This window comes from Phalaenopsis equestris, unplaced genomic scaffold (genome assembly GCF_001263595.1).
Source record: "Phalaenopsis equestris unplaced genomic scaffold, ASM126359v1 Scaffold205261, whole genome shotgun sequence".
NCBI lineage: Eukaryota > Viridiplantae > Streptophyta > Magnoliopsida > Asparagales > Orchidaceae > Phalaenopsis > Phalaenopsis equestris.
This window is the reverse complement of record NW_018224767.1, coordinates 218,059-230,021: the sequence shown is the minus strand read 5'-3', so window position 1 is coordinate 230,021 and position 11,963 is coordinate 218,059. Positions and strand designations below refer to the sequence as shown.

Here is an 11,963-nt window from a genome sequence, read left to right as displayed (position 1 = left end):
TCAGCAGGATCAAATTTGACCATACATGGTTGTTTTTTTTTTTTGGTGTGTTTAGTGGGCTTTTGAAATGGTAATGATGTATCTTTAGAAATGTTAGCTATTGATGTAGTAGTCCTAACAAGAGAATAATTATAATATTTATGAATATTTAAAACCTTGTAGTGAACATCATATATATTTTTGGACAATGTAGCATGATTTTTGTTAATTTCTTGCCTACAATCGTCAGTAAAGCATCTTGTGATAACAAAGAAATATATTGACAAATAATATTTAACTAGAAGATCTTTAAATCTTATAAAATACTCGAAACCATTTCAATCATTTTATTTGAAGTTCTTAAATTGATTATGCTTTTGATCTCCATGATTGCAAAGTAATATGTTGACAAATAACTTTCTTTATTTGCTTGTCTTTATTCTGCTTTATATTCTCCATATCTTTTGTTTCTAAGCAGCTAATGATAAATTCCATAGAAAGTGATTGAAACAGGAAACATTATGAATAAAATGACCAATCAAAAATTTTAATTGAAAATGGTAAAAATGTAATTAAGTTTGTCACGGTATGATATTTTTGGCGTTTTGTTTTTATCCTCATCTTTTGCACCTGTTTTGTGGCTCAATATACTCTTAACGCCAAATATCGTCAAGATGAACTGATTGAAACTTGATAACAATTATGGTAGGCTTGAATTTTTCTTTACTGATGGAATGCGTTTCTAACCACACATATATTCTAACTTGAGAGTTTTTCTGGGCCTCTTTCTTGCTCATTGAAGGAAATAAATGCAATTTTAGGGGAGCGTCTTTCTGCTGAAGACGAGGAAAACGTTCTGGCTGAATTTGAAACACTGGAAACTGAGGTATGTCTAATTGACTATTCGCTACTGAGTTTGTTAAGTTTAACAGCTTTTTCCTCGCAGAATTTTAAACTACAAAGCATTGCCATGTTGAACCTCTTCCTCAAATTATAGCCTGAAAATTTCCTGCTTTGCTCTCTCTATGTAATGTAATAGATACTCCTTACTAATGTTGGTAAACTTAATATTACATGAACTATTGTGTTAGACAAGCTGAGCTCATCATATAATTTGAAGACTTATTTTAGGAGCAATGCTAAAAGGGTAATTTAGTAATTTATTATTTATTTTTGTGGGGTATAAATAAGGCTAATTTAGGGTTAGGGTTGTGATAAGATTATTGTCTTTGAGTTTCAGGTTAGGGGTTGAGAAAGATTACCTTTCTCTCGATTGTAGGTGTTAGGATTAGTGTTTGGGAGATATTGCCTACCTCTCCAATTGTAGGTGCTTATCTTTATGTATTTGACTTTTGTTCTTGGTGATATTGAAATAAAATATTTGGTTGCCCTAATTTGGGTTTTCCCACATTTCTGCCACTTTTTTTGTCGATTTTAGCTCCGATTTGTGTCCAATTGGCTTTAGAGAAATTGATCTTTGGGAAACAAACGACGGTATTGTGAGATTGCGATGCAGTCATGTCAGTCGAAGGTGGGATTGCGGTAGTTGAGAAATTGATGACCGAATCATATACACATATTAGATCAGAGAAACCGACGATGGGATCGGGCACGCCTTAGTGATTGAATCTTGTGATCTAGGAAGCTAACGATGGGATTATGACATTCGTGTTCCGATACATTTGCAGTTTGGGCTGTCGAGAAAACCAAAGAACGAATTTCAACATACATGCACTGTTTTTGTGACAAGCTTTCTGAAACAATCACGATCCTGGGTAGCGGGGAGGTCGACGAAGCGATTGCGATGTTTAAGGCTGGTAAATCCATCTGATTTTCTCTCGATCTGCAGTATGTACCACTGATTGAACCTCGTGATATAGTTGCGATTTGAGCTTTGGTAGGAAGCAAACGACAGGATTGCAACATATAGTAGTTTGTAATTCATGATCGAAAACTTCCCTGGTAGTAATGACATAAAAAAATGGATGCTTTTGAGTACAAATTAGAGGAAGAGATGAACAAAATTAAACTTGGAATGGTTGAGCGTTTCTTCTCTATGGAGGGGCGGTTCTCGTCTATGGAGGGGAGATTCACCGCCTTGGATGAAATGATGAAGAAGATCATGGAGTTTTACACAAACTTGTTGCTCACAGCCACAAGATCAAGCGATGATGTCTGGAGGAGATGCCAGTGGCAGCAATCTGAAGGATCTGTGCGACATTAGGGTGGCATTGTTGCCATAGGCATATCTAGAGTCATGGAATCGAGCGAAGGAATCAGGAGCAGACTCAAGCGACAACACTTGGATGGAATAACCCAACATCCAAATGGTGAGAAAAAATGGTAGCGAGTGAGATCAAGCCAAGTAGTCGAGAGAAGATTTGAACAACAACATCTAGGAGTTACACTATCTGGAGGTTTGGAACGAGCCACTGCAGGCAGAATGGGACTGCATGTGATTTGGGCCTGAAGAAGATTGATTCAAAGGATTTTGATGTAGAACAAGGAACCATTGTAAGTGGGATCCTGGCGGAGGACTGCATCCAATTGCGCCAGTGGCTTGTGTTACTGTTGTCTTTCGGGTAGAAGACGATTCAGGAGTAATATGAAAACAAGATTGGTGGAGAAGATCAGAGGAGTTTGTAAGAGACTGATTTTGTCACTGCAGAGTACAAGGTTGATTGCTTCATAATGACCTCAGTTTATGCAAGACTTTGGTGATGCTCAAGACCATGATGAGGACAATTCAGGACACATGGTTGAGATTCTTGTTTGAGTTGCATAGCATGGAAGAGACACATGATATAGAGTTGACAGAGATTTTAGTGATCGATGAGCTGTTTGGGATGAGTTGTTTGGGGTTGCAGTATTCTCCAAGATTAACTAGAAGTAGTAGTTAGGACACTCAAATTTGGCTGTGGTTGAAGGATGTGCACAAGACGACATTTCAAATATATGAGTCACTACAAAGTTTTGATTTAATGGAAAGGATTGTCAAATGATAATAACACATGGGAGCCATACGACCGAAACAATTTTTAATAGTAAGATGTGTCTTTTTGGGAGGGTGGTAATGTTAGACCCGTTGAGCCCGTCATATACATTGAAGACTTAATTTTGGGGCAAGTCTAAAAGGAAAATTTAGTAATTTATTATTTATGATTATGGGGAGTAAATATGACTAATATGTTTAGTGTTAGAATTATAATGAGACTGTTCTCGAGTCTTAGGGTTAGGATTTGGGAGAGATCGCGTGCCTCTCAAATTGTAGGTGTTAGGGTTAGGAGTTGAGAGAGATTGCTTGCCTCTCGAATTGTAGGTGTTTATATTTATGTATTTGAGTTGTGTTGCTTGATGTTTTCGAAATAAAATATTTTATTGCCCTAATTTAGGTTTGTCCATATATTTGTTGCAATTTGTTCGCCGATTTTTTCTCCGATTCAATTCATAATGTTGGATAAGGTGACATGAATATCTTTGAGGCCGGATTGGCTATTTGTTTAGTAAGAAGCTGAGAGCATTGCCATTTATGCATTTTAATTTGCTTTAATCAACAATATGCTATATTTTTTATATTTCATTTCGGCCTAATACTGTATTCTTATTTAATCGATTTGTATTTATTGCTTCCATGTGGCACATTATGTCTTATGTAATCTGTGTCCCATTATGCAACAACCATAATTATCCTCCTTGAATCTCCACCATTGTTTAAGCTCTATTGAGTCTTCTCATTCATTCATCTTCTCGAGTTGAAATCATCTTTGAAGTGGAGTTAACTTGATATGAACTAGGTGCAATGGATGGAGAGGGCCAAAAATTGGATTCCCCGGGGAAGCAAGAGGAGATAGAATAGAGGAAGAATCTTCAAGTTCTTCGATTATTCAATATTCAACATATAACCATAACTATTCTATTTATAGAAATCCAATATTCAAAATATAGCCATAAATATTCTATTTATAGAAATAGGGTTACCACTTATGATCCATTGAAATTGTATTAAAATCTAATCTAGTCCAGTTGACTCTTACTGATTTAATGCCTATAAAGAAACTCTTGATAGTCAATAAAAAAAAAATGAATAATCCTAAAATAATTTAAAAACTAGAATATTCCTCAAATTAATGAAGGTTTGTTTTTTTTTGTTGCTTTAATTCCCCGGATACGTGATAGATCTGTTCAGTAGAAGGGTTTTGCATTAATTTTTCTCCTTGAAGTTTGGTTTTTATGGTGGAGGTGGAGGAATTGTGCGATGAACATCTCTTGAATCTTGAATTTGTGCAGTGCGGACATAGGACTTAGAATTTGGAGATTTTAGAGCCCACATTGTATCAGACGTGCTTATTTAATCATATAAAAAATCCAATAGTCTCGTGGTATTGGGAACTGAATTGGTAATAGTGACAAAGAAAACAGTTATTTAAGGGTTTTGAGAATATCATCTATAACCATTTCAATAGATCGTGGAGAATTTAGACATCTTCATATACTGTTACTATGTATGATGGAAATTTGATGGTTAAACCAGTCGAAATATAAAGTCAACAAGTGAGGTGAGTTTAATTGGATTGTTTGGTTACATAAATTTGAAATTTCATTTCAGTTGTTCATTATGTTTTTCGAACTTCCATTTGGAATGCAAAATTGGCTTGGGATATTTTTAAAAGTAGTAGTGTTGCGCTGTAAGGATTAATTTGTAGAACCATTGTAATATTTATACCCATGACATTCAAATTTTATTTGAGACACTGATCATTATATGAATATTAATAAAGAACACAAATTATTGTTAGTATTTGTGGAAGCCAATCTATGTTGTCTTTGGTATTGATGATGACTAGAAAGGCAATCATGGTTGCAGTAGGATTCATTTCATGGGACTTATTATATGATTCATGATTTTGATGAGAATAAGAACTATGACAACTTGTGTTTGAAATTTCATTTTTTAATAAAATGATGACTATTTAATTAATGAAAATTTAATGGGGCCTAAGGCTAATATTACGTGAAATTTCATTCTGGAAATTTGGTTATGAGAGATTCGTTGAATTATAGAAACAACAGAGATGAGTGCTGTATTTTGATATCAAATTAACAGATTAGAACAGGGATTTGAGTAGTTTTAGCTCTTATTATAAAGGAGATGGTCGATCTTGTACGATCAATATCAATTATCAGATGAGAAGGGATCTTTTTGCGCTCATGCAGTATGAAGCAATTGCTCTTAGTGATGATGAGCTTGGAAGCAATGTTAGTGATAGACAGAGAAATGGAGAAATTGGAGTCCGTCCGATACTAGAGTGGGGAGATAATATGCATGGAATCTTTAATTTCTTTATTCATTCAATAATCTTAATATAAGCCAGAAATATCTTTTTTATAAAAAAATAATAATTAAATAAAAAAAATAAAAAAAGCATCATAGTTCTCTACAATAATTTATGTACTATAATATTATAAAAACTATCTATACTTATTTATTTCTTTTACTGCACCAGAATCCTAATCTACTAAAACTGTGAAGATGATCATATTTCATGCATGTATGCCATACGAGATAATTGCATGCCTTTGATTTCAAAGTGCAGTCAAAGTAATTCTTCCCTGACAAAAACGTCTTCTAATTCATGGTGTTTAGAATGAATTGTCCAATTATGGCTATTATAGTGCTTTTGAATTCTATAATTGTAAGTTTCTACTTGAATATTTCACTAAGCGAAGGCGCAGTTTTTAACTTTGCTTGTGATAGATACTAAAGAAGTTCATGGCCATATGCTGTATGTTTTATCTTTTGATTCATTCATATTTGATCACAGTTGTAATTTTTGTAGAATACATGATAAATTCTATCTCTTTGGCTAACCAATGCAAGTTCTCTTACTCTTGGCAGATTACTCTTGAAAGTTTGCCACAAGTTCCAGAATCAGTAGAAGCTAAGGTTTCAGAGAGTTTAGCGGAAGCTAGACAACCTCAGGTTAGTGAGATTGCCGAAAGCAGCTATGAAGAAGACCTCAAGCTTCCGGATGTACCAATCAAACCAGTTACTACCGAACTGAATGAAGCTACTCCAGAAAATATCTCAAATAAAACACCCAGCAGAACAAAAGGTTTCTTTGCTAATTAAAAGGAAAAAAAAAAACGTTTATTATTATTATTAGTATTATTTCCCGGTTTCTAACCAGTTCTTATGAATAAATTGCAGTTCTAGAAGAACCATTGCTTGCTTGAGAAAAAGTGGCGGATTTAATTTCATGTCCTACTTGTGAAAGGAGAAGAATGGCAAGATGATATGCTTGAGAGCTTAGATTGTCAACCATGAAGTTTTGAATTCAGGATATTGCATATTTGATGTCTTCCTGAAACACTATTGTGCTTTCTGCGGGCGTACATCCCAATTGAATTATGTAAAATTTGGTATTTTCCATTTGCAATGAACTCTATTTTGGACAAATGTATAATAGCCATTGGATGCATTTGGTTTCGCGTTGAGTTTATTGGATGTTGTCTATAGTTATTGTTTTTTATTGATTTTTTATTCATTTGTGATTCTCTGGAAAAAATATGCGTCTGCCACTGATTCAGCTAATTTTGATTAAAAACTGGGAAATGACAAGGTAAATTTTCTCAGCACTCTCATGGGCTGAACGGTCTGTGTTTTGTCCACATGAATGAATGAATATATGTACTCAGATATAAGATGTTTAGACTGCTCAAGGTAAAAACTAATGCATTTATATTATAAATATCTCTAATTTAATGTTTCTGGTAGTAAAAAGTCAGTACAGACCCATAGAATATTGGCAACAATGCCAGAGGAAGTTGTAAATCGATTTGACAAATACTTCTGGAAATGTAAGATTTGTAATTTGGGCTCTCTGGGTAGAAAATCATTCAGTCAATAACCACTGTTAGAAACAGTATTCTGATGTTTCTAGAAAAGTTAGGCATTTTACATACAGGTCACATTTTCATAAAGATAAGCAATATTAATACATCTAAATTGATCAACATTCGAAGATGCTTTGACCCTTTTACAAAGATTCCTCAAAGATGGTTCAATCTTTTTTTATTCTTATTCGAATACGATTTGATCGTAATTAAAATATTATTTGAAGATGTTTTAAAGGTCGTATGATCATTATTTAAGGATTGTTCGATCATTATTCAATAATGCTTTGGGGATAATCAATCTTTAATTAATGTTTGTTCAATCATAATTGTATCATTCAAATTTTATTTGATCATTATTTGATATGGTTTAATATTTTTTTTCAAAATTTGTTTTATCATTATTTGAAGATGTATTAATTTTGAGTTGTTTATTGTTTAATTCTTATTTAATCACCATTTAATGATTGTTCAATCTTGGTTTAAAGATAATTTGAAATTTTTTTATTCATGGTTCAAGATTCATTTGATGATAGCTCAATCTTTATTCAATTGTGGTTCAAAGGAAATTTAAAAATTGTTTGATCATAAATAAAAAAATAAAAAAAATGCATGTTCATGCTTTAAATATGACTTGAAAATGGTTAAATTGTATTCTTTTTGACTCATTGTCTTTTTTGGAATTGATTTATTTGGTATGCTATGTTATTTATCAAAATGCTTAAATCATATTAGTTAAGAGGTATTATAACATTCATATTATATGTCACAACCCGCACCAAACTCGCGCACCAATTAACTTAGGACATAACAAAATTGGTTGTGATTTAGCAGAAAATAAACAATTTGATTTTTTAGCAGAAAATAAACAATTTATATGTAAACTAATCTAAAAAGTGTATTATCTTACAATAAATTTATACTAAAATATGATCATACAATGAGTTTGAAATGAAAACAAGATGGTTCCTTCGTCCTTACACCAATGTATAAAGTATTGTGAGGATGGCGACAAATGTTACATAAAGGATGATTTACAACTGTTTTCAATACACACGGCATGCATTCACAAAAACGCCGCTTACTATGCTCACGTAAAGAAAATGGTTTGTTTCAGAGATGTTGTACCAGGAAAGGATGAATGATCGAAGGAAGGACGAAAGCAAAACCATCATGTGTCTGCCCAACGATCTCCATCCGTTTCTTCCCAAAAAAATGGTGGAAACTTTTTTGATTCTCACATCTGAATTCAAGGCTGGGGATGAGGGCGAGGAAGAGGAAAAGAGATCGTTGGACGGAAGAATCCAACTATTAGCATTGACTTGGAATGCAGTTCCGAGGAAGAAGATAATGACAGGAATGCAATGACGATAAGCTAAAGGAAGCCTCAGCTCGAGAAAACCATAGAGAATGAAGATGAAGAAAAGTACAAATTAATGTAAGATAGGATTAACCACTATGTACAGGCCATGATCTTAACCTCGATATAACCTCAAAAGGTTGAGGGTTTGGTGGTCAAGGAAGTACGAAGTGAGGGTCTGAAACCAATAAGATTCCATCTTGGTTCTTCCTCTAGCCCCGCAACTGATGTAAATCTAAAAGAAGAGCATTCTACTGAATTAATGGAATTTCCTGTTGATTGGTATTCCCCTTGTGTTAAGAAATTTGTTTAGTAGGCTTTTGGGCCAGCACGATTACCGAAAGATAAGTTACACCTTTTTGAAGCTGTATGGAATAACAAGAATGGAGCTTTTAATTTGAAACAATGTGTAGGGTTCGGCACAGTAGGGCCATTTGACGACACAAAATTTTGCTTGGTTGTTACTAATGAATCAAGTGAAGATTTTCTCAAAACTACAAACGACGCTGAAGATACGACAACACAAAATGCACCGCCTGAATTTGAAGAGGAAATCAAATTAACGATTGACGAACTAAAAGAGATCAACTTGGGAAAAGAGGATCCTAGACCGGCCCTCATTAGTTCTTTAATGAATGAAAAAGAAGCCACATAAATGATTGAGTTATTAAAAGAGCACAAAGATTGCTTCGCTTGGAATTATAGCAGGATGCCCAGTTTGACGCTTGAAATCGCAATTCACAAGCTTGGAATAGACCGTAGTGTGACTCTATTTACACAAGCTCCAAGGAGTATACAACTCAAAATCGAGCAACAAGTTACAGCAGAGGTCAAAAAATTAGTAGAAACTAACTTTGTATGGGAAGAGCAATACTCGACATGGTTAGCTAACATAGTTCCAGTGAAGAAGAAGAACGGTCAGATTCAAATATACGTGAACTTCAGAGATTTGAACAAAGTGTGTCCAAAAGATGAGTTCTCATTGTCGATCTAAGAATTGATGGTGGATATTGCATCATCACATGTAATCTTCTTTTTTATGAATGGATCGTCGAGATACGATCAGATAAAGATGGCACCAAAAGAGGCAACATTTAAAGCTTTCAACACATCGATCGAAATATATTGTTACACAGTAATGCCTTTTGGGTTGAAGAACATCAAAGCAACATACCAGCGCACAATGACGAAGATCTTCGATGACCTCATACACAAAGAAATAGAATTCTACATGGATGACTTAGTCATGAAGAGCAAACAAAAAGATAACCATTTGTATGATTTGAGAATTATTTTCGAAAGGTTGCGATAATTCAGACTTAAAATGAACCCTTTAAAGTGTGTCTTCGATGTCACTTCTGAGAAATTTTTAGGATTCATTGTTCTCCATCAAGGAATTAAAATTGATCTGGAGAATCTTAAAAATGCTACCTCCCAGAGCCTTGAAACAATAACGATCTTTTCAAGGGAAGTTGACTTATCTAAGGCGCTTTATCTCCAATCTGTCAGAAAGGTGTCAGCTTTTTTCGACATTACTCAGGAAGGACACCAAATTCTATTGGGGTGATGCATTCCAACGGGCCTTCAAAGATATTAAAAGATAACCAATGACACCACCTATCTTAGCAGCCCCTATCATGGGAATACCTTTGATACTCGATACAGCGACTTTAGAAGACTCTCTCGGAGCCCTGTTAGCTCAGGGAAATGATGAGGGTAAGGAAAAAACTTTCTACTACTTGAGTCAATGTCAAATTCTATGGAAGTAAAGCACCCTCCTATTGAGAAACAAAGTTTGGCTCTAATTTTCACTACACAAAAGCTTAGATATTAGATGCTTTCTCACAATGTCAAGTTTATTTCGAAAGTTAACCCATTGCAATATTTGATGACTCGACAGACGATTTCCGGTAGGTTAGATAGGTGGCCAATGATTTTATTGCAATTTGATATACTTTTCGTACCCCTTCGCGCTGTTAAAGGGCAGATCTTAGTGGACTTCGTCGCGGCTCACCCGCTATTGGCCGGCTCTCCACTCAACGACAAGTTTCTGGATGAACAAATTATGAGTTTAGAAGGCCTCGATAGCCGACGTTAGAAGATGTTCTTCGATGTAGCTTAATTGGCATGCAAGGATAGAGACTCACAAACAGTGGTACTTGGTGACTTGACCCGCAATTACGTGTATTTTTAATCTTTGAAATTTTGCCAAAAAATGTCTCAAATTATATTTAGCGACTAGTGTGAAGAAACGTAATGATTTATGAAAGATTTTCACACTAGGGGTATTATAAAAGTATATGTATCGTTTCAATTAATAAATGATTTTTCTTAAAAACCCAGTATCAATCCCATGATGAATGCGGTAACTCTTAAAATATTCTATTTAAGTTGTAAATTAAACAAATAAGAGGTCTAAAATGACATGCTTATTAAAAATTACTACTAAAGAAAGTAACAACTAAATGTAACAGCTTAATAAAATATAACAACGAGTTTGGAGATTATGAAAAACCCTTCCCCATGCAAAGAGATTTTAATATGTGTAGGATTCAAATGATTTAAGAAAAAATTGATGTTTTGTGACAAATATAAGCATACCTTATTCCTTACTCTCTCCCGGTGCTAGCAAAGAACGGTGGCTAACTCAAGATCGATTCATTAACAGCTCGATTCTGCATCAAAACTATCTAACATCTCACCTCTAGATGCCCCTAAGCTTATGCCACCATGATGGTTGAATTCTAGCATCAGGGTACTAAACGTTAAGCCAAATTAATAAGAATCTAGTCTGTCACTCTAGAACTAACAATTTCTACGCCCATCAAAACTTATCTCCTTATTTATTTGCACTCCCCCTTAGGTGATCGCAATAGCTCTGCATAGGATGAAGTGTGGTATCCACTAGTTGGGTGAAATCATAACCCTCCCAGATCATTATGTTTCTCAACGGATTTTAACATCACAAGTGGCCAATTTGTAAAGTAAATGAATATTCGGTGCAAATACCATCACAATTTTTAAGAATAAGAAAAATTCTTTAAATCATTCTCATCTCACAAGATTAAGTCTCATAACAAGATTATCTCATCTCACAAGATTAAGTCTCATATGCAAGGAGAAAGAAAGAGAACTACTCAGAATTCATGGAGATTAAACAAAAATAGAACATTTGCATTGAAATCTAAGTCTTACAATAAAAAACTTAAACACAAATATAAAGTACCTTATGTATTCTCCCTAAATAAACTTTTGGTGTTTCCTTCAAGTAATCTCCAAACTTCTTCACACTAAAACACACTCACACTCGCACTTAAACACAAAATATGAAAAACTTAATTCACTATTGCAGCCCAATTGAAGTTTTGAGGCTCCAAAAGGTCTCTAAATTTGGCCAAATCCTTCTCATTAAATAGAAAATAGAAAACAACCAAGGGTTGATTCAAACACCCCTCCAAAATTTGGCCAAATTCAATGAATCATCTCGAAAAGTAGTTATTGGCGCTACAACGCTAGTCTGGGGCGCTATAGCACCTATCTCACTCGTCTGTGGCGCTATGGCGCCAATGGGTGGTACCATAGCACCACACAAAAATTTTCAATTTTGCTCCATTTTTCCCAATTTTCTCTAAATGTCTATTCCAAGTAACTGAAACAAAAAACATGCAAAATATCTTCCTTTAAAGTGTAATATCACTAAAAATGTACATAGAAGTCTTATAAAATATGC

The 11,963-nt window shown here is 34.3% G+C and overlaps 1 protein-coding gene across 3 annotated transcripts in view; it reads left to right on the top strand.

Annotated features, from left to right (window-relative positions):
- LOC110036338 (vacuolar protein sorting-associated protein 20 homolog 2-like) overlaps positions 1–6,249 on the top strand; it is a 30,542-nt gene extending 24,293 nt beyond the window's left edge. For all 3 annotated transcript variants that reach the window (XM_020740760.1, XM_020740759.1, XM_020740757.1), the window contains exons 5-7: positions 782–865; positions 5,876–6,092; positions 6,188–6,249. In XM_020740760.1, the coding sequence (XP_020596419.1) occupies positions 782–865; positions 5,876–6,092; positions 6,188–6,213 (327 nt within the window). In that variant the 3' untranslated portion in view covers positions 6,214–6,249. The remainder of the gene's footprint in view (positions 1–781; positions 866–5,875; positions 6,093–6,187) is intronic.
- The last annotated feature ends 5,714 nt before the right edge of the window (positions 6,250–11,963 follow it).